Raw genomic sequence first — 23,316 nt, 5'->3', positions numbered from 1 at the left:
TGAGACTATGACCTGAGCCAAAGGCAGAGGCTTAACCCACTGAGCCACCCAGGCACCCCATGCTCTACCATCTTTAGAGCATAAAACTCATACTTTTTTTTTTTTTTACAAAGATTTTATTTGTTTATTTGATAGAGAGACAGCGAGAGAGGGAACACAAGCAGGTGGAGAGCGAGAGAGACAAGCAGGCTTCCTAGCAGAGCAGGGAGCCAGATGTGGGGCTCAATCCTAGGGTCCTGGGATCATGACCTGAGCTGAAGGCAGATGCTTAACAACTGAGCCACCCAGGTGTCCCAAAACTCATACTTTTAAAATATCAATGCATAGGGACACCTGGCTGGTTCAGTCAGAAGAGCATGTGACTCTTGATCTCAGGGTTATGAGTTCAAGCCCCGCATTGGGTGTAGAGATTGCTAAACAAACAAACAAACAAAAAACCACCTTAAAAAAAATCAATGCATAATGCTATATTTCTTCTTCCCCTCCCTCCTTCCTCTCTCACTTTCTGTCTCTTTCTCTCTTACTTACCGAATATCATATATATACACGTCAGACCCCGTTTGTGTATTTGTGTTTTAGTTGTGTCTTTTCTGTTTTGATACTTATCACTCTAAATTAAAGCTATTTGACTGATGCCTGTTTTTCAAGATAATTATAACTCGTATTTTTTTTTCAGTGCTTACTATGTACAGGAATTGTGCCAAGCAGTTTACCAGCATTATTTTATTTATTTCTTATAATAATCCCAGGGATGGTAATTTCAATATTCTCATTTTATTGATTGTGAAATGGAAAGCTTAGGGTGTTAAATAAGTCACCGAGAACCACAGAGATAGAAAATGGCATAGTGTAATGTGTCAGTTACATCTCAGTAGGGGCGGTGGGAAGAAAGGGCACAGTGAGCATTTGAACACAGAAGATCAGGGACGCCTGGGTGGCTCAGTTGGTTAAGCAGCTGCCTTCGGCTCAGGTCATGATCCCAGCGTCCTGGGATCGAGTCCCACATCGGGCTCCTTGCTCGTCAGGGAACCTGCTTCTCCCTCTGCCTCTGCCTGCCATTCTGTCTGCCTGTGCTCGCTCTCTCTCTCTGACAAATAAATAAAATCTTTAAAAAAAAAAAAAAAAGCTTCTGAACACAGAAAATCAGGATACAAAACCCATCTTCTTAACCACCATGGGGATCCTGCCTCTCAGTGGGCTGTGTGTCCTGTGAGGTGAGCTCCCATCCATCTTGTTTACAACTATTTGTTTACAACTATCTTTTTTTTTTTTTTTAAGATTTTATTTATTTATTTGACAGGGACAGATCACAAATAGGCAGAGAGGCAGGCCGAGAGAGAGAGAGAGAGAGAGAGAGAGAGGGAAGCAGGCTCCCTGCTGAGCAGAGAGCCCGATGCGGGACTCGATCCCAGGACCCTGAGATCATGACCTGAGCCGAAGGCAGCGGCTTAACCCACTGAGCCACCCAGGTGCCCCCTGTTTACAACTATCTTGTTGTAACCTAGTGCTTGTCTACCTAGCACTGTGTCTGGCATAGAGGGGATATTTAATACGTATTGCTGAATGAATTAATTACAAACTCATCCTTTGCTGCTAGGTGGGCTGCAGAAAGGAGGAGTAGGAGTGAATGGGCTTGGAAACCAGACAGAGCCAGGTTAGAAGTTGGTTCTTACCAGTGCTGTCTCAATTTCCCCATCTGTAAAATGGGGATAATAGGCTGTGCAGGGTGTGTGAGGTTTAAATGACAATGTCTGTAAATCGGCCAGCTCGTGTGCCAACGTATAGCAAGCTGAATAAATGGCATCTGTGTATTATATGTACATGTATATGTAATACATACATATTCTGTATGTGGCCTCAGTGGATTTTCCCTGGTATAGAGTGGAGTCGTTCCCTTGCAGTTGGACAGTTGGGCTGGTCTCTAGTTATTTGCAAACTTAAGTTTGCTGTGGACAATTGGTATATGTACCTGCTTTCCTATGAGTTTCCTTTTCCCTTGTTCTACCTGAGGGTGCAGGGGGTCTACATAGGGATGTGGTCCTAACTATTTATTGCCTAACACATCCCTGCTAGGAGTGGGAGCTGGAGAGGAGGGGCAGATATGAAGGCTGGGCGAAGTGTGCGATTTGGTGGGAATTTTCTGGTAATGATCCCACCTCAATTTTGTATTTGGCAGCCGTCTGGCAGTGGTTCAATGCCTAGGCACTGGGGTCAAACAAGTCTCGTTTTGAGTCCACACTCTGTCCTACTCACAAATGTGTGATGGGTCAATTCGACCTTCTAAATCCAAGTTTTCCCTACTGTATAATGGGAGTGTTGTGAACTGCAGCTATGATAAAAGGATAAAAAGATAAAACATGAGGATAAAAGATAAAACAGGGACATCCTCAGATCTAGTCCTGGCCAATAGTAAGCATTCAATAAATAAAAGCGACTAGGGGTGCCTGGGTGGCTCAGGTCGTGTTCCAGGGGTCCTGGGATGGAGCCCCAGCCGGGAGCCTGCTTCTCCCTCTCCCTCCACTCCTCCCCCTGCTGGTGCACACTCTCTGTCAAATAAATAAATAAATAAAATCTTAAAAAAAAAATAAATAAAAGCAACATATTGATTGCACAGGGGTCACAGTTTAAAGTGCATTTTCACAAGCCGCCCTCTTAGCGCAGTAGGCAGCACAAGTCAGTCTCATAAAATGTATTTTCACGATTTAATCCTGACACAAACCCTGTGAGGTAGCGATTCTTGCCATCCCCATTTCATAGATAAGGAAATTGAAGCCGAGAGAAGTGAAGTGATGGGATCAAGGTCCACAAGGGGGTAACAGAGTGACACCCAGACCCAGAGCCCCACCTTCCAGTTCTCTTTCCTTACACCAGGAGCTCTGGGCTCTCCTTCAGCCAGGTCTCCCTGAGAGTATGGGACTTCAGGCTTTTCTCTGTTCGACTGTTAACAGAACAGGTGGTTAATTGCTTAAACTCCCATCCAATTTCGAGGTGAGGACCGTGTCCACCCGCCCCCAAGCCCTTAACAGCTCGTAGCGTGCTCATCTTGGTGGGCGGGACCTGTCCGCTTTAGAAGCCACGCCCCCAGATAAGCCACGCCCACGGACCCAAGGCTCGGCCCCACCTCGGGAAACCAGCTCCTTCCGAAATCCCGCCTGCGAAGTCCCTGGGGGCCCGGTATCTACACAAGTCCTGTCCCTGGAGGGCAGCTCTCCGCCACACAGAGCTCTGCCCCGACGCCTAAAGCCTTGCACCAGGATCCATGATTCTCTTTCTCCTGGGCTCCTACGCCTGTGAGCTACGGTCCCTGCCCTCGACGGCCTTGGGAGCTCAGAGTCTCTGTGGCAGGAACCTGCTTCCGATGCGAAGCCCCGCCCTTTTATGGCCCCGCCCAGCTCCTCACTTACCCGCCTCTCTCCTTATCTCCTGACCCCTACCTCCTACCCACAACACCCGCAACCCCTAAGTACTCTCACGCTGCATCCTTCAGGTCCTGGGCACCGCGGCGTCGCATCCACAGTTTGCCTGCGACCCCGCCCCTCTCCGTAGCCACACCCCCTGGACAGCCCCGCCCCCGAGGCTCCACCCCCAGCGGCCCGGGTTAGTGTAGCGGCTGGCCCAGTAGGGCCCCCGCTGCCCTCTGCCCTGGGCGCTTGGTCGGAGCCGGCCGGGTACTGCGGGGCAGGGCGAGCGCGGCGGCCCGGGGGCTCGGAGGCGAAGATGGCGTCAGGCAGACGCTCCCCGCGCACCGGGCTGCTGGAACTCCGCGCCGTGGCTGGCTCGGGGGCTGGCGGCGAGCGGTGGCAGCGGGTGCTGCTCAGTCTGGCGGAGGACGCTCTGACCGTGAGCCCCGCCGACGGCGAGATCGGCCCGGAGCCTGGCGCCCCGCGGGAGCCGGAGCCCGCGCAGCTCAACGGCGCCGCCGAGCCTGGCGCGGCGCCCCCGCAGCTGCCCGAGGCTCTGCTGCTCCAGAGGCGCCGCGTGACGGTGCGCAAGGCCGACGCCGGCGGGCTGGGGATCAGCATCAAAGGTGGGCGCGGGGGGCACCGAGGGCATGGGGGTCGCGGTGTCTGTGGGGCCGCCGAGGGCGCAGGGGTCGCGGAGCCTGGCAGCCTACGGAGGACGCGGAGTTGGAAGACTTCTGTCTAGGGTCAGGGAGGGTGTCTGAGTGGACAGAGGGACCGAGGACACCGGGAGCACCAAGGTCGGAGGGATTTCGAGAGACCGAGGCCTAAGTCCGAAGGCACAGGTGGAGCGGGTGGGGGCGCACCAAAGACAGGTGGGTGGGGAGTTCTGTGAGGAGGCATTGAGATGTCAGAGTTGCCTGGACATCAAGGACAAGAGGGAAGGTAGGAGAGCAAAGGATGGAGAAAGGGGATTGAGGCCTGGGAAGCTACTGGGCAGGAAGGAGGAAGTCCCTGAGACACAACCAAGGTGGAGGGGAGGGGTAAGGCCTGGAGTTGGGAGCCCAGGTTTGGAGACTTGGGTAGAGGCACAGGCTGGGTTCACAGACAGGGGTCCAGGAAGGACCTAGAAATCTGAGGACCCAGGACCCTGTGTACTTAGGTGAAGGGTCCTGGGCTTGAATTTCCTGATCTGGCCATCATCACCTTGCACATAATTGAGAGGAGTGCACATAGAGTTGTTACTCCTCTCTGAGAAATCTCAGCCCCCAATACTGAGCGATTTCTTTAGGAAGCACCAGGATTGTGTTTGAGTCCTGGATCTGTGTGAACTTAGACAAATCACTTCCCGTCTCTGGACTCGAGTTTCCTCACTGTATGTTGAGGCTAATGATAGAGTTGTAAGGTTTCTGTGAGAACTGGAGTCTGAAGTACTCACCCTGCAAACACACAGTAGGTGCTTGATTAATTGTTGCTGTTAGATGAGAGGAAAAAAGGAGGCCAGGAGAGACTCCCAAAGCAACTAACCATAGTGCTTAAAATCCCAGTATACTCCCAGCAGCTGGGTTCACCATGCCTACCCATCTGCTTCTCGGGGTGCTGTCTGCCTTGGGAAAGGGCGTCGGCTCTGGTATCACCTTGGATATGCACTCTTCTCTCTCCCCAGTGCTGCGTCTATTCATTGGTGTCTCCAGACCCTTTGGCCTGGGTGAGGGGGTAGGGATGGTGAGGACTGAGCCACCACTGTGTGCTGAATGCTGTGTCTGGTGCTCTAGGCTTATGATCCATTTCATCCAGGCAACAAGTGGTAAAAAGTGGGGAGCATAATATCCATTTTGCAGGTGGAAAAACCGAAACTCAGAAAAATAAAACCATTTTCCCAGGCTCAAACAGTGAATGACAGTCTGAGATTTCAACCTCGATTATCAGGCCTTAAGAGAGTAGCCACGGATTTGGTTCTTCCCCATGGAAGGGCACATTCCCAGATAGCCAACCAAAGGAATCAAAAAGGGAGAAAGGGGGAAGACAGAGAATGGACACCAGTCTCGCCCCTAAATTCCAGAAGGGGAGAGGGCAGCAGATCAATCCAGAAATTATACACTCAATGTGTTAAAGCAGAAAGGAACTTAGAGTTAATATAGAGTTCCATTTTACAGATGGACAAGCTGAGACTTGGAGAGGAGACGGACTTTCCAAGGTCGCATAAAGTTACTCCTTAGTTCCATACTGCCAGTTGGGAGTGAAGGTACTTTTAGGAGGGGTCAGGGGAAGTACCAGCTCCATTCTGTTCTTCATGGATAAAGCCTGGGCTCTTGTTTCCATGGTGACCGCCCTCTGAGGGTCCAGCCCAGCTGAGGCAGCCTGGAATGATCATAGCTTCAAACTGAACTGAAGTCCCTAGTTTCTGATGGGAGAGAGCAGATATAAATAGAAACCCATTCCCTGGGGCACCTGGGTGGCTCAGTGGGTTAAGTGTCTGCCTTCCACAGAGGTCATGATCTCAAGTTCCAGGGATGGAGCCCCTCATCAGGCTCCCTGCTCAGTGGAGAGCCTGCTACTTCCTCTCTCTCTGCCCCTCCCCCTGCTTATGCTCTCTCTCCCTCTCTTGCTCTGTTCAAATAAGTAAATAAAAATCTTAAAAAAGAGAGAGAGAGAGAGAAATAACCCATTCCTTTCTAGGCTTCAAATCCTGTGTGGTGCGGTGAGTTGGGCCTGTGTGGGGGCCAGGGGAGGTATTCCAGTCTGACCTTTGCCACCAGTTTGTTATGTGACCTTGAAATAATGACCTCCTCTTTATGGACCACTAGTTCCTCATCTTCAGTAATCTGGGTTCGACCAGTAATGTGGTATCTGAGATGCATGGGGTTAAGAGTGTTGGTTCTGGAGCCAGGAGACCTAGGTTCAAATGCTGCTTTCCTGCCACCAGCTAGCTGAATGACCTTGGGCAAGGGGCTTCTCTCCGCACTTCATTTTTCCTGAGAGGAGACTGAGCATGCATGTATGATTGGGATGTTGTGAAGATACAGTGAGATGACATTGAGAGCATTTAGCATGGTGCTTGGCACTTAGTGTATGAAACTAATGTGAATTATTATGTCTATTTCATATTTTAAAAGGATATTCAAGAGCTTAGCACTTAGCAATAAAGTGATTCAGTAAGATCTACTAGCTTTTTTTTTTTTTTTTGTATCAGAGATGCAATTTGGATAGGCTTTTGAAATCTAGACTTTCAGGCCTTGATTTTCAGCTGGGTTCTGGATTGTAAAGCTTTCCAATTGCAGAAGAGATCCTTGGGTGGAGGGCATTGCAATAACGGACTTCTATCTTTACTCCAGGATAAAGGGATCAGTGGGTTCCCCCATTGTGGGAAAGTTGCCTAAAATACAAAATATTTAAGAAAAAGTGACTGAAGCACTTGTAAATTGCTCAAATATGGACGAACACCCAAAGCGTTTAGCCAAAGATCCAGTGACCAAACTCCATTATGAATTTAGAACACTTATTAGTGTTCCAGACTCCTAAGACTCATTTCTGAGATCCTCTTTCCTCTCTCATCCCTGCTCTCCTGGCACTGGGCTAGGCACCGAGGTAGGCCTTCAGAAATAATTTTGCCTTCATGTACTCTCAAGCATTGGAGTGTCTGCCTCAGTGTCTTCCTCTTTCTGTGCCTGTGCAGGGGGCCGGGAGAACAAGATGCCTATTCTCATTTCCAAGATCTTCAAGGGCCTGGCAGCTGACCAGACCGAGGCCCTCTTCGTGGGGGATGCCATCTTGTCTGTGAATGGGGAAGACCTCTCCTCTGCTACCCACGATGAGGCGGTACAGGTCCTGAAGAAGACAGGCAAAGAGGTGGTGCTGGAGGGTAAGCACTGGGGACCCCAAGGGTGTTATTCTTTCCTCTGCTTCCCCCAGGCTTCAAGTGGCCCCCGCCTAGCAGCGGGGGCTGGGAGGTGGGCTGGGTGGAAACAGAACTTGGGGACCTGCCTTGACACAGAATTGGGGTGGTGGTGGGAAAGCTGACACAGAGCAAGACAGACCTAGTTTTCCTTTCCTTTCTTTCATTCCCTAGCTCTGTAGACTTGGGCAAGTCATTCCATTTCCCCGAGCTTTGGGTTCCTCATCTGTAGAACAGGGAGGTAACTTCTGTCTTGCTGGGTTGTGTGATCAGAGCAAAACGGACCTGGCAGGATCTGCCACCCAGTGAGTGAATCAGGGAAAGAGAGGGGCAGGGAGGGACTGGGGAAGGGGCAGCTAATATTCTCTCTTGAGGAAACTGGAGAGTTTCCAGCTCCAGGGACCCTGAAACCCTGGGACCCATGCTCCCTTGGGAGAAGACTTGGCCTTTATCTTGCAGAACATCAGATCCTTCCAGCAAGGATCAGAGAAGAGTCTTGGAGGGAGGACGTTGGTGGTTCTCCTCTGCTATCCTCGCACTGTGTGGTCTTGGAGGAGATTGTGTTCTCTGAGCCTTGGTTTCCCTATTGGTTGTGATAAACCTCTTGCTGTGGCTGTCCCATATCTGCCTTTTGCCATCTCTCTCAGGAGGTTTCTGCTTTGCTCAGCCCTTTCTTCAAACTCCCCTCTGTCAATTCCGGAAGCTGTGGGGGCCTGAGGAATGTGTGTTTGGCTCTTGGCCCAGAACAGGCACAGGGAGATGGCAGGGGCTAATGGAGAATGCCATGGCCAGCGAAGCTGCTGAGCTGAGCCCCAGGCCTGGATCCTCATAGATTGCCTTTGTGTCCCCAAACAGGTCTCCAAGAGGCCACAGAAACAAACAGGCTCTGGGGGATCTTTGGCATGCTCGTGGCCCTGACCTTGGTTCTCTCTCATTTTGTTTTATTTTTACATTTTCAGTGTATGTCTTCAAGTGCCACTGGTGCATTTTTAAAATATACACTTTTTTTTCCCTAAGTGGATAGATCTCTATTTTTTTTTTTAAAGCTTTTTTTTTTTTTTAAAGACTTTATTTATTTATTTGACAGAGAGAGATCACAAGTAGACGGAGAGGCAGGCAGAGAGAGAGAGAGAGGGAAGCAGGCTTTCTGCTGAGCAGAGAGCCCGATGTGGGACTCGATCCCAGGACCCTGAGATCATGACCTGAGCCGAAGGCAGCAGCTTAACCCACTGAGCCACCCAGGCGCCCTCTATTTTTTTTTTAAGATTTTATTTATTCATTTATTTGAGAGAAAATGAGAGAGTGAGCATGAGATGGGGAGGGTCAGAGGGAGAAGCAGACTCCCCGCTGAGGAGGCACACCTCTCCAATGCGGGGACTCGATCCAGAACTCCAGGATCATGACCCCAGCCGAAGGCAGCTGCTCAACCAACTGAGCCACCCAGGCGCCCCTAAGTATACACTTTAAAAAAAAAAAGTCAACTCTGTGGTCTTGGTCCTTGAAGCTTAAGTGTAACAGTCATATTTTAACAGCAAAGTTAAATAACAAGATCACTGATAAATGATAGAGATAAAAGAGACTCTCCCTACCCTATGCCTCATTATTTTGGTATTTATAGCCAGTAATGCAGCTGAAACTCATCAAAATGTCATATTTGGGTTGACTTGAGAAGATCTCTTAGTTTCTGCTGTTTGAAAGTTTAATCTGGAGGTGGTAAGATTTCTACTGTAGACACATTCCTAATCCACACAGAGGTCCTCCTCCCCCTCTCATCTTCAGATGGAGAATGTCTCTCTATCTGAGTTCTCAGCGTGGGTCTTTCTGAAAAGATAGCATCTTTGAGTGTTGGAAGCTTGAGGCAACTCTTGGCTTCAGGAGCTAATACCCAAACCTTCGGTATCATTCTGGTACTCCATTCCTTCCTTACTAAGCCAAGAAACACTTATAGACACCTGCTATGTACCTGGTGTGCAGAGCATTGGGTCAGAAGCTAAATCCGACCCAGGCCCTCTCCTGAAGGAGCTCATCATCTTTTGGAGGAGATAAAATGTAAACACTGTCTCGTTCATACAAACTATTTAAAAATCAGTTTCTAAACTATGTCTGCTCTGTGATCAGTCTCTGGCCTTGGGTAAGACCCTTGCCTTCTCTGGCCCTCAGCTTCCCTAGCAGTTGGGATTAGACTAGAGGAGAGATGATCAATCGCTTTCATCTTCAGTGTCATCTCTCCTGGTGGATACTGGGAGGCATGTATCTGGAAGGATTGGGAAGTCTTGTCTGGGCTCAGCAGAAAGGAGCTGGAAGTGATTAGCCATATCTATCATGGGTACAGTAGGGAACAGAAGTAACGTGTGTACCGCTCTAGGATTGAGGGTCTGTAGCCGTTACATTTTCTGAGACTTTTCCCAGGGTGAGATCTTTCCTTGGCAAACCTTGCCCCCGGTCTCTGGCTGGAGCCTGGCCTATCTCTTGCCCAAAATAGGTTGTGGCACACGGTAGGCACTCAATAAACATTAGTAATTTACCCTCCTCCCGTCACATTTATTTAGAATTGGTATTATTTCCTTCTGGAATGTTTGGTAGCATTCTCCAAGGAAGCCATCTTTATAGAAAGTTGTTTTTTTTTTTTTTTTTTAAGATTTATTTATTTATTTGACAGAGAGAGAGAGAGATCACAGGTAGGCAGGCAGAGAGACAGGGGAAGCAGGCTTCCTGCTGAGCAGAGAGCCCAATGTGGGGCTTGATGTGGGGCTTGATCCCAGGACCCCGAGATCATGACCTGAGCTGAAGGCAGAGGCTTAACCCACTGAGCCATTGCAGACGCCTCTATAGAAAGGTGTGTTTTTTTTTTTTAGATTTTATTTATTTATTTGACAGAGATCACAAGTAGGCAGAGAGGCAGGCAGAGAAAGAGGAAGGGAAGCAGGCTCCCTAGTGAGCAGAGAGCCTGATGCGGGGCTTGATCCCAGGACCCTGGGATCATGACCTGAGCTGAAAGCAGAAGCTTGCTATTTATTTATTTATTTGTTTGTTTGTTTGTTTGTTTGACAGAGAGAAATCACAAGTAGGCAGAGAGGCAGGCAGAGAGAGAGGAGGAAGCAGGCTCCCTGCCGAGCAGAAAGCCCTATGTGGGGCTCGAACCCAGGACCTGGGATCATGACCTGAGCCGAAGGCAGCGGCTTAACCCACTGAGCCACCCAGGCGCCCCTGAAAGCAGAAGCTTTAACCCACTGAGCCACCCAGCCGCCCCTGGTTTATGTCTTTTTAAAGAATTTGTCCATTTCATCTAAGTTAACAAATTTATTTTATTATAAATTTTTAAAAAGATTTTATTTATTTATTTGACAGAGAGAGATCACAAGTAGGCAGAGTGGCAGGCAGAGAGGAGGAAGCAGGCTCCCTGCCGAGCAGAGAGCCCGATGCGGGACTCGATCCCAGGACCCTGAGATCATGACCCGAGCTGAAGGCAGAGGCTTAACCCACTGAGCCACCCAGGTGCCCTTTATTATAAATTTGACAACTAAAAATTTGGCAAAATAAATTTGTTTATAATCTTCCCATATTATTCCTCCCTTTTGGATGCGAGTGCTCTCTGCTTTCTTTTTCCTCCTCCTTTATACTGCTCTGCTCAGTGGTTTTGAGGGGAATCTCAGCCTAGTGGCAGGGGTTGGGGGGAACAGCTGAGTGAAACTACCAGATTACAGATGTGTCATAGGTGCTGAAGTGGGATCTGTCCAGGGATGAGAGGAGGCAGAGGTTACTTCTCTCTGGATAGTCAGGAAGGGCTTCCTGGAGGCGGGGATGCTGGCACTTTATGAACAACAAGCAGATGTGGGTATGGGGTGGGGGAAGGGCATTCCAGGCGGGGGAGCTCTGTGAGCAAGACCTCAAGGGGATGAAATGACTTGACTTAGCTGGGGAACTGCCTGCGAACTAGTTAGGTATATCTGAGCCAAGGGCATGAGGGAGTGGAGAAAGAGGAGGCTATCCAGACTGAGAGACTTCAGGGCCTTGAATGCCAGGCTAAAGGCATTTAGACTTCCCCTGGAGGAAAACAGAGAGCCATTAGAGGGGGTGCAGCACATGGGCATATCTGGGTTTTAGCAGCATCAGCGTGGTTTGAAGGAGGCAGAAATAGATGCAAAATGGCAGTGAGGAAGCTGGGACCATGGGCAGGAAGCGGATGGCGGTGGTTTGTCCTAAGCAGGCTTGGATAGGAGGAGGAGTCTGACGTGTGACCTTCTTATTAGTTTTTTCCAGCCTTTTCTTAGTTGAAGTCTCTTTCAAGCTACTTTCCTAGCCCAGCAGCCTTGTGGAAGGATAATTCCACCCAATTCAGCCAGGGACAGGCCTTAGGATCAAGAGTCTTTGAATTGCTGAAGTGACCTGGGGAGCCCGGAGGATTTGAGGGAGCTGGGATGTTGGGATGTGGTTGGTCCTTGAGATATGGGGGAGCTTGTGGGGATGGTAAGGAACTGGCAGCTTCATCCGTCTGGACTCAGGACTCCTGACACTCTCTGGGCCTCGGTTCCTCCTTGGAGCCCAATTATTAGCCACATTGTTCAAAATTCCTCACCCCCATCCCATTCCTGAGGCCACATCCAGGGGGCATGGAAAGATGGCCTGTCCTGTGGATATGAACCTGGCAGGGCAACTGGACATCTTTCCTGAGGCCTGGGGCTCAGTGGGTACAGAGCCCCCCGAGAGCATCCTAGAAGGAATGTCACCAGCTAACTCTGGGTGGCAGCCTACTTCCCTGGCCTAAGTCAGGGGTTCAGCTGGGCCTCATTAACCCTGACCTGCCTTCTAGGCCCTTTCCTCTGATAGGTCAGGGGTTTGCATAAATGTTTTCAGCTTGTTCTCAGCCACAGGGATGTGTTTGTGATCAGAGTCTGGGCCCAAGCTGGCAGCCAACACGCCTCTGTCTGCTGCTTAGAGAGGCCCATTGTGTGCACAGACCTGGAGCCAGGGCCAGCCTAGGCCCTTGGAGACCAGGCCTGGGGGAAAATCAAGAGACAGCCAAATGCTGTCCACCCCCCCCACCCGCTCCACCCCCATTGTGGCTGTCAAGACAGGGACAACAGAGAGCCTGTGATGCATTAAAAAATAATACTAAAGGACAGAGGCACCTGGCTGGCTCTGTTGGTAGAGCATGTCACTCTTTTTTTCTTTTCTTTCTTTTTTTTAAAGCTTTTATTTATATGAGAAGGAGAGAAAGCCCACGAGTACAAGCAGGGGAGAGAGGCAGAGGGAGAGGGAGAGGCAGGCTCCTCAGGGAGCCCTAACTGGGGCTCTATCCCAGGACCGCAGGATCATGACCTGAGCCAAAGGCAGGCACCTAACTGACTGAGCCACCTAGGCACCCCATCACTCTTTTTTTTTCCCAAAGATTTATTGAGGCACCTGGGTGGCTCAGTCATTGGGCATCTGCCTTCAGTTCAGGTCATGATCCCAGAGTCCTGGGATGGAGCCCCACGTCGGGCTCCCTGCTCGGCGGGAGGCTTGCTTCTCCCTCTCCCACTTTCCCTGCTTGTGTTCCTTCTCTTGCTGTCTCTCTGTCAAATAAATAAATAAAACCTTAAAAAAATTTTATTTTTTTATTTGAGAGAGAGAGAGAGAGAGAGAGGAGGGGTGTGAGTAGGGGAGGGGCAGAAAGAGAGGGAAAAAGTCTTAAGCAGACTCCACTCTGAGCCCAGAGCCTGTGGTGGGGCTTAATCTCACAACCCTGAGATCATGACCTGAGCCCAAACCAAGAGTCTGACACTTAACTGACTGAGCCACCAGGTGCCCTGTGCATGTTACTCTTGATCTTGGGGTTGTGAGTTTGAGCCCCACATTGGGTGAAGAATTAGTTAAAAACAAAAATCTTTAAAAAAAATAATAATAATAAAGGATAATAAAAATTAAAGTCAGTTTCAATACTTTATACAAAATAGAGAAGGTACATCCCACATAAAGATCAAACTTTTTTTTTTAAAGATTTCATTTATTCATTTGAGAGAGAGAGAGAGACAGAGAGAGCACACAAGCAGGGGGGAGAGGCAGAGGGAGAGGGAGAAGCAGGCTCCCCACTGAGCCAGCTGGGAGCCCAATGTGGGGCTCAATCCCAGGACCCTGGGATCACGACCTAAGCCAAAGGCAGATGCCCAACTGGGCACCCCATGATCAAACTTTTAAAAGACAGCACTCATAGAGTAGCATGTCCATAAATATTCATGATAAAAGGCAGTATGGTGTGGGGCACCTGAGTACCTCAGTCAGTAGAGTGTCCATCTCTTCATTTTGGCTCAGGTCATGATCTCAGGGTCCTGGGATCGAGCCCTGTGTCAGGTTCTGCACTCAGCACAGTGTGCTTGTGGATTCTCTCTTTTCCTCTCCCACTGCTCTCTCCCTCTCTCTCTCTAAAATAAATAAATCTTAAAAAAAAAAGCAGCATAGAATGATAGCATTGCTGTAATCCCCATTTTACAGACAAGGTTGCTGAGGTTTGCTGAGCATAAATAACTTCCTTCGGGTCATACGACGAGTAAATTGACTGAATTCAAACTGAGGTCTGTCTGGTTGCTGAGTGGCCTCAGCCTTGAGTAATACCTACCTTGCATGGTTATTTGCAAGATTAAAAACTAAAACACACCAAGGCCAGTGCTCCTAGTAGGTATTCGATTATTTAGTTTATTTGCTCTTTTTAAGGGCGGGACCATGCATTTGAAGTGCAGAGCACGATGTCTTTCACACATAAGCGTTCAGTGAATGTCAGCCTCTCTCATCTTTTTTTTTTTTTAAAGATTTTATTTATTTATTTGATAGAGATCACAAGTAGGCAGAGAGGCAGGCAGAGAGAGAGAGAGAGAGAGAGAGAGAGAGAGAGCGGAGGAAGCAGGCTCCCTGCTGAGCAGAGAACCTGATGCGGGGCTCGATCCCAGGACCCTGAGATCATGACCTGAGCCGAAGGCAGAGGCTTTAACCCACTGAGCCACCCAGGCGCCCCAGCCTCTCTCATCTTTATGTCCCCAGCAAGCCCTCAGTGTTATTTCCTCCAGTGAACCTGAAAGTCTTTCAGGGCAAGACTCATGTGCAGTTTGTCTCAGAGCCCTGCACCTGGCACTGAGCCCAGCGGCACGAATTAGCTCCTGGTCAGTAGGGATCTGTCCCTGGGGTACATCTCTGACCCTTCAGGTACTTTACCTGAACTTTGTCAATTGCGGTTGGCTTTCCTAAATGTTTCAGATGGGGCTCAGAGCTCAGGCCGGGCTTGAGGAAGTCCTGAGAGTATCCATGGTGAGTCCTTGGGACTCCTGCCGGCTCCTTCCCTGGGAGATGGGTGCTGCCAGGTGTCCTGCCCAAAGTCTTAATGTATCACAGCTGTTAAAGGAGAGGCTGTCAAAGGAGAGACGTGAGTCACGGATGCAGCTAATCTGAAGCTACCCTGTTTGGCTTAGCCACGTGATGCCGTGCCCCTGAGACCCCTGAGGGACTTCTGAATGGAGCCCCCATCTAGTCCTCCCATGGCCACCAAGACCTGTTGTTCTCATCATTGTTCTCAAGGAACCATTTATTTTTTAAAAATTTTAAAAAGGGGGGCGCCTGGGTGGCTCAGTGGGTTAAGCCTCTGCCTTCGGCTCAGGTCATGATCTCAGGGTCCTGGGATCGAGCCCCGAATCAGGTTCTCTGCTCAGCAGGGAGCCTGCTTCCCTTCTTCTCTCTCTGCCTGCCTCTCTGCCTACTTGTGATCTCTGTCCAATAAATAAATAAAATCTTTAAAAAATTTTTTTAAAAAGGTTTTATTTATTTATTGGACAGAGAGAGACACAGCGAGAGAGGGAACACAAACAGGAGGACTAGGAGAGGGAAAGCAGGCTTCCTGCAGAGCAGGAAGCATGATGTGGGGCTCAATCTCAGGACACTGTGATCATGACCTGAGCCTAAGGCAGATGCCCGATGACTGACCCACCCAGGTGCCCCTTGTTCCCTGGATCTTGATTAAAATGCCTATGGGGTCTCTGGAGACATGTTCTGGCCTCCATTAGCTGTGTGAGCCTGGCTGCCAATGGTGGTAGAGGAAATAATGACAATAATGATGGTGATGGTGGTGTCTGCTGTTTATTGAGTCACCAGCAATATGATGGGCACGGTGCTAGGTGCCTTCCATGTTTTCTCACTGAACCCTCAAAACCACCTCTATAACTTAGGCTTGTTATTTGTCCCATGGTGCAGATGAGAGCACTGAAACTCAGAGAGGTGATGCTGCTTCCCCAGGGTCACACAGTGGCAGAGATGGGATTTGAGCTCAGATCTGTCAGATATAAAAACTCATGTTCTTAAGTATTTATGATGCATTGCAAGTCATGTCACCCCCGTGAGACTGTTTATTCAATGTATCCAACTGTTACATAAGGACAGGGACCCTTATTGAACTATTGCTGTCAGGTGAAGATGTGTGTGAGAGTCAGGCTTGGTGCTTGTTCTATGGTGGGCTCTCAGTAAGCGTGACTTCCTCCCAGTACTAAGGTCCTGGAGTCCTTTGCTTATTGAGGTGACAAGAACTTCATCTCCGGATCCTGTCTTACACGGATTGGAATGTGCTGATATATGTAAGTGTATATATAGATATTTAAATTTTCATTTAAATTCAATTTAGTTAACATATAGTGTATTATTAGTTTCAGAGGTAGAATTTAAGTGATTCATCAGTTGCCTGTAGCTCCCATACGGTGGTATATTTTTGAAAGTAAAGTAGATTTTTAAAAAATGTAAAAAAGTAAAATATAAAAACCCTGAGGAGAATGTAAAGCAATTATCTTTTTCATCTTCTTTTTCATCTTCTTCTTCTTCTTCTTTTTATTTTATTTTATTTATTTATTTATTTTAAAGATTTTTATTTTATTTATTTGACAGAGAGAGATCACAAGTAGACGGAGAGGCAGGCAGAGAGAGAGAGAGAGGGAAGCAGGCACCCCGCTGAGCAGAGAGCCCGATGAGGGACTCCATCCCAGGACCCAGAGATCATGACCTGAGCCGAAGGCAGTGGCTTAATCCACTGAGCCACCCAGGTGCCCCTTCTTCTTTTTTTTTTTTAATATTTTATTTATTTATTTGACAGAGGGAGAAAGAGCACAGGTAGGCAGAGAGGCAGGCCGAGGGAGAGGGGGAAGCAGGCTCCCCACTGAGCAGGGAGCCTGATGCGGGACTCGATCCCAGGACCCCGGGATCATGACCTGAGATGAAGGCAGATGCTCAACCGACTGAGCCACCCAGGCGCCCCCTTCTTCTTCTTCTTTTTCTTTCTTTTTTAAAGATTTTATTTATTTACTTGACAGACAGAGATCACAAGTAGGCAGAGAGGCAGGCAGAAAGAGAGAGAGGAAGGGAAGCAGGCTCCCCGCTGAGCGGAGAGCCCGATGCAGGGCTCGATCCCAGGACCCTGAGACCATGACCTGAGCCGAAGGCAGAGGCTTAACCCACTGAGCCACCCAGGCGTCTCCCCACTTCTTTTTTTTAAGATTTTATTTATTTGAGACAGAGAGAGTGCACAAGTGGGGTGGGGGGGAGGGCAGAGGGAGAGGGAGAAGCTGGCTTCCTGCTGAGCAGGGAGCCCAATATGGAGCTCCATCCCAGGACCCTGAGATCGTGACCTGAGTTGAAGTCAGACACTTAAATGACTGAGCCACCCAGGTGTCCCAAGCAATTATCTTCTTCTAGAGATAACCGCAGTTGATATTTTTACACTTTCAGAAAGTTTCCATTTTTGTTTTGATCATTTAGCAAGTTGAGGACCTATTTTTTTTTTTTAAAGATTTTATTTATTTATTTGACAGACAGAGATCACAAGTAGGCAGAGAGGCAGGCAGAGAGAGAGAGGAAGCAGGCTCGCTGCTGAGCAGAAAGCCCGATGTGGGGCTCGAACCCAGGACCTTGGATCATGACCTGAGCCGAAGGCAGCGGCTTAACCCACTGAGCCACCCAGGCGCCCCAAGTTGAGGACCTATTTCCAACTTAGTGCATGTAACTCTGTCTCATTATTTTTAGTGGTAGTATAATATCCCTTTATTGGGATTCATATATTTATTTAACAAGTATTTACTGATGCCCTGCTCTGCAATAGGACTTGATGTCGGCGCCATGGACATAGCTCTGAACAAGACTGAGTGGTCTGCTAGTCAGAGGGCTCCCATCTTATACTTAGCAGCCCCTACTCATGGACATTCAAGTTGTTCTTAGCCTTTTGCATCATAGACAATGGTGCTGTGAGCCCTCTGTGGACCTGTGAGCATTTGTCTGAAGCGGGGTTCCTGCATAGGGTGTTGTGAGGTCAAAGGGTTCACTTGCCTTTAGGATCTTGACAGATGGCATCTGTTGTACTGCTCGAGGGTGTGGTAAGGTGAGATTGTCATGCCCCAGAGTGTGGCAATGCAGGCTCTGTTGGTCAGGCCTGATGCAGGGCCTGCCAGGGGCTGGGAACTATTTATAACCCAGCCTTGCTAGACCAGCAGAACCTTAAAGGTCGCCCCTTCCAGAGCCTTTAGAATCCCACATCCTCTCCAGACCATCCTTGGTGAGCAGGTGGGCAGCCTCAACTTGAGTCTTCACAATACCTACTCAGAGAGCTGGCGTATCAGTGCCCATCATACAGGGAAGGAAAATGAGGCAGAGAGACCTTGGGATTGCCAAAGCCAGAGAGCAGGTGACAGGGCCTGGACTGAAAACTTTGCCTATCACTGTTTCCTGGGCCTATCCCCTTAGATAGTCATACCAAGAACAGCAGCAAAAATAACCACAAGGCAGTTTATTGAAGACTTAGTCTATGCTAGGCAGGGTGAAGTGCTTTACTGGTATTGAGTCTCAGTACTGTGAGAAATGGATCTATTTTAAAAATTTTATTTATTTATTTGACAGAGAGAGAGATCACAAGTAGGTGGAGAGGCAGGCAGAGAGAGAGAGAGGAAGAAGCAGGCTCCCCGCTGAGCAGAGAGCCCGATGTGGGGCTCGATCCCAGGACCCTGGGATCATGACCTGAGTTGAAGGCAGAGGCTTTAACCCACTGAGCCACCCAGGCGCCCCAAGAAATGGATCTATTTTACTACCGTCATAATGATGGAGAAATTGGGGCACCTGGATGGCTCAGTCGGTTAAGCAGCTGACTCTTGATTTCTGCTCAGGTCATGATCTCAGGGTCATGGGATCAAGCCCGGTGTTGTTCTCTGGGCTCAGCACAGAGTCTGCTTGAGATTCTCTCTCTCCTTCTCCTCTTTCCCTCCTTCTCCTCCCCTCCATCCTCCTTGCACGTGATGTCTCTCTCTCATTCTCTCTAAAAAAATAAAATAAAATTAAAAAATCTTAAAGATGAAGAAATAGAGGGTCACAGAATTCAAGTCACTTGTCCAAGGTCGCCGAGCAAAGAAGTTACACCCAAACCTGCCTCACTCCAGAGCCCCCACTCTCCAAAATGAGAAGCCCCAGGTCTGTCTAAATTCATTCATTGAACAAATTTCATACTTATTGATTACCTAGTATATATGTCAGGTACTATACTAGATTCTGGGGTACCTAGTGCATAAGAAAGCAAGTCCCTACTCTCATGGAACTGACATTTTGGCTGGAGGAGAGAGGCTCTAGCCTAGTAAACAATTGGATCTTAGATCACGTGATTTCGGCCAGGGCCAAGTAGGTGAGTGCCCACTGAACAGACAAGTGAGCTTAGAGGACGGGCTTCAGTCAAGACTCAAAGCCAGGACGTTCAGTCACAAGCATTAGTGAACACTGGGATAAGTACTGGGGATACTGGTTGAGCTAAAATGGATGTGTCCCCTTCTCTCTGCAGCACATTTGCTCCTCCCAATTGTCCTGGGCCAGGTGAATGATCCTGCCCTGTTTCAGTTCCTTGTGTTCCTGGGGGAGTCTTTTTCCTGGATCCTTGGGGCCAGGCCTGGGTCCCATCTCTTCTTGGCAGAGCTATAAGGGAACGGGGGCCTCTGGAAGGGTCAGGGTGTCCTATGTTTGTGTGTCTTAGCTTCCCTGAGGAGGAAGGATCCAAGTGTCACTGCTTCACCAGGCTCCTGGGTCAGGGGCTTGGCTGGAGAGGGCGTGGATACCAGCTGGGCTTATCTTTGGAGTCTCAAGAATGCTGACCACAGGGCCATCAGCCCTCAGGCCACTGCCTTTGGCTAGCCCCACCCTGCCTGGGCGGGTGACTCAGGCAGAAATCAGAGCAGGGAGGAGGCCTCTGAGCTGGGCTATTTATGGCCACATTCTGGGGCCCCCTGAACCCCACCCCCACTCTGGGACAAGCCAATTGGTTTGTGAAACCCAAGCCCTGTTTTGGGCATCAGCTTGTGTGCTGTCCATTTATAGTATGTTTCTGTGGGAAAGGAGAGGGAGGACCCAGTTCTGGGACAGCCTGGGTGAGCAGCGGCTCTAAGTGGTTTCTCTGGCTTCCAGAGTTGACAGATGTTCATTTGCCAAGCATGTAGCATAGGAGATCCCTGCTGGATTCTAGGGACACAGAGATGAGTCAGATGAGGTTCATGCCCTCACAAAGCTCCCAGCCTATTGGGGGACACAGACTTCCACACACACACATAGGAGAGTGGGGTGTAGGGGACTGCAGAAGTGATGGGTATAGTGGATCCAGAGTGGGCATCTGGGAAGGCTTCCTAGGGGGTGATGGAACTGGGCTGGGTTTGTGGCCCCTTCTCTTTCCTGAATGAACCTGTCATACCTTGGCATTCATTTCTCCATTTACAGAACACTGACTCCTGGTTCAGCTCCAGTCCATTTTCTGTCCTCTAGGAGCTCCCATTTTGGTGAGAGAGAGCCCCAGCATACGAAGTCTCAGCAGAGTTCTAAGAAGGGCAGGGGTGGCTGGTAGGTAAGAAACTCATATTTCTTGAGTCCCTTACCTCTGCCACATGTTTTATATCATCTTATTTAATTCTAACATCTTTCTGGGGGAGATATTGTTATTCCTCTCTTATCGACTTGCAGTACAAGGCCCAGGCAAGTGAATTTCCTTGTCCTTGGTCACGTAGCTAGACAACACTGGAGCTGGAATACAAATCCAAGATTTGTAAATCTGAGCTATGTACTGAGGTGCCTGGGTGGCTCAGTCAGTTAGGCGTCTAACTCTTAATTTTGGTCAGCTCATGATCTCAAGGGTGGTGAGATCGAGCCCTGTGTCAGGCTCCACCCTCAGCACAGAGTCTGCTTGAAATTCTTTCTCCCTCTCCCTCAGCTGCCTCCCCATCTAGTGCACGTGCACACACACACGTGCACACACACACTCTTGTCTCTCAAATAACTAAATGAAATCTTAAAAAAAAAGAAAACTGTGTACTAAGAGCATTCTGTGCAGAGAGAACGTTTTCTTTTTTTTTTTTTTTAGATTTTTTTTTTTTTTAATTTATTTGACAGAGAGATCACAAGTAGGCAGAGAGGCAGGCAGAGAGAGACAGGAGGAGGAGGCAGGCTCCCCGCTGAGCAGAGAGCCCGATGCGGGACTCGATCCCAGGACCCTGAGATCATGACCTGAGCCGAAGGCAGAGGCTTTAACCACTGAGCCACCCAGGCGCCCCAAAAATACCTTCTTTTTTTTTTTAAAGATTTTATTTATTTGTCAGAGAGAGAGGAGAGCGAGCGAGCACAGGCAGACAGAATGGCAGGCAGAGGCAGAGGGAGAAGCAGGCTCCCCGCCAAGCAAGGAGCCCAATGTGGGACTCGATCCCAGGACGCTGGGATCATGACCTGAGCCGAAGGCAGCTGCTTAACCAACTGAGCCACCCAGGTGTCCTGAGAGAACGTTTTCAAAAGAGTGCAAGTTTGGACCATCCCAAAGGTCCAAACACTTCTACTTACTTGGTTAAAACTTAGTCATGTGACCACTCCTAGCTGCAAAGGAGGCTGGGAAGTGTGATTTTTCTTCCAGGCATCATGGGCATGGTTCTATAAGCCAGGGGAAACAGGAGAGCATGGATGTTGGCATGCATCCTGAAGAGGCCAGGATCATTAGACTAGAGGGTGAGATTAGGGATGTAGCAGGAGGTGAAACCATAGAGGTAGGCAGGGCTCAGGTCCTAGAGAGCCTTGGATTTTGATGAAAGGTGCAGGGGAGGGGTGTGGCTAGTGACAGCCGGGGAATGTATCAGTTGTATCTCCCCTCCCCATACAGGGTGGGGAGTGGGGAGGCTGTATTAATCCAGAAGCTTTTGTCCGCAAGTAACAGGAACTCAATTCAAAGGGGTTAAGACAGTGAAGGAAATGAGTTTTCCCCCAGAAAACCTAAAATCAGCATGGCTACATGGTATATTAGTTTAAGGCCTCACCATCCTCAATGTGTTGACCCCAATCCTTGTGCTCAAAATGTGAATATCATTGCTCTAGGACCAACCCCCTCCCAGCAACTTATAAGGCTAGAGAGAGGAGAGAAAGGGAAGGCAGTGTACTTTCCTTCAGTTCTCATTGGCCAGAATTGTTTCATCTGACTTTTTCTAAACCAGTCACAAGGAAGAGGGATGGAAGGATCATGGTTAGCTTTGACCCATCATGATTTTCTTCCTTGTTTGGGAAGAAGCCGGATCTGTGGGGCTCAGGATTCTGTTAGCAATGAGAAAAGCCGGGGAATGGTTTGACTATTATTTAGGCTGTAATGTGTCCCACCTCCATTGCCCCTTGAGGCATAATCCAATAGTCAGTTCTGGGATAAGTCATTGCTGCAATGATGAGGATGAGTCATTGAGTCATTTTTAGTCCTAGTTCCCAAACTTCAGACCTAGACTTAATTCTTTCAAGAAAACCTGCTCTTGTTTTCAGCTCAATTGCTCTTCCAACCCTAGTAGGGTTTGTAACTTCCTCTCACTTTCACTGCTGTTTGCCTTGGATCCTGTCTGAGCCTGAGGGACAGTCTTCTGTGATAGAAATAGCTTCTTATCTGGCTTTTCCAGGGAGCTGGGCCAGTAACTGCTTCCTCACCCCTTCCTGGTTTGTTTGCTCACAGGCAGAACATACTATTTAGGCTTTGACTGCAAAAGTCAGATGGTTGGCAAGTCAGATGGCCATGAGGGCATGGTAGTTGAAGGGAGAGGAAGGGAGGCTGCCCAAGGATTAGTAGGCATAAGCACCCCTTAGTAGGGCAGCAGTGGGGACAGCATAGCTAGGAGAAGAGAGACCAGTACTTGGGTAAGTCTTTTAATCACTATGACGTACACAATGTCTTCCCAGTAGCTGATTTTAGAGATGAGGAGACTGCTGCTCATCGGAATTGGGAACAGTCCAGATGCCAGGGCAAATGTGGCAGACAGTGTTGGTTGCCTGCCTTCCAGAATTCTTTGTTGATAACAGAATGCTGATTTTATTGGGTGGATATATGATCTAAATCATGATGATTCCCTTTCACTAATGATATTTCTAGAAGTGGGCATGGAGCCCAGTCGGACCAATGAGATATAAATCTTCATGGGAATATTTACCTCTCTGATAAGGAGTTTTGAGGAGAAAGCCCTTTGTTCTGCCTATCACCTCCCTGCTTTGGGTTTTGTCATGTAAGGAATGATTGGTTTGAGCTGTGGCAGTCATCTTATGGTCATGAGGGGAAGGCCAAGAGACTGGCAGAGAGGCCTACTCTGAATTCAATGTCATTGAGTCACTGAACCAATCCTAAAATTGCCTTCCTTTAGATTGCTTTTTTAAATAGCATTTTAGGGGTGCCTGGGTGGCTCAGTGGGTTAAAGCCTCTGCCTTTGGCTCAGGTCATGATCTCAGGGTCCTGGGATCAAGTCCCGCATCGGGCTCTTTGCTCGGCAGGGAGTCTGCTTCCTCCTCTCTTTCTCTGCCTGCCTCTCTGCCTGCTTGTGATCTCTGTCTGTCGAATAAATAAATAAATAAAATCTTTAAAAAAATAAATAGCATTTTATATTTTATTCTATTTTTAAAAAATGTTTATAGGCTTTAGGCCCAGTGTGGGGCTCATGACCCCGAGATCAAGAGACATGCCTACCAACTGAGCCAGTCAGGCACCTCTAATAAATATAA

The 23,316-nt window shown here is 48.7% G+C and overlaps 1 protein-coding gene across 2 annotated transcripts in view; it reads left to right on the top strand.

Annotated features, from left to right (window-relative positions):
• Nucleotides 1-3,585: 3,585 nt before the first annotated feature.
• SNTA1 (syntrophin alpha 1) overlaps nucleotides 3,586-23,316 on the top strand; it is a 30,730-nt gene continuing 10,999 nt past the window's right edge. Inside the window, exons 1-2 of one of the 2 annotated variants that reach the window (XM_047746394.1) lie at nucleotides 3,586-4,027; nucleotides 7,078-7,263. In XM_047746394.1, the coding sequence (XP_047602350.1) occupies nucleotides 3,718-4,027; nucleotides 7,078-7,263 (496 nt within the window). In that variant the 5' untranslated portion in view covers nucleotides 3,586-3,717. The remainder of the gene's footprint in view (nucleotides 4,028-7,077; nucleotides 7,264-23,316) is intronic. The other variant, XM_047746393.1, reaches the window with a different exon arrangement.

The sequence above is a fragment of the Lutra lutra genome, chromosome 9 (genome assembly GCF_902655055.1).
Source record: "Lutra lutra chromosome 9, mLutLut1.2, whole genome shotgun sequence".
NCBI classification, from domain to species: Eukaryota; Metazoa; Chordata; class Mammalia; order Carnivora; family Mustelidae; genus Lutra; species Lutra lutra.
The sequence above is the reverse complement of the archived record's forward strand: the minus strand, read 5'-3'. Positions and strand labels throughout refer to the sequence as shown.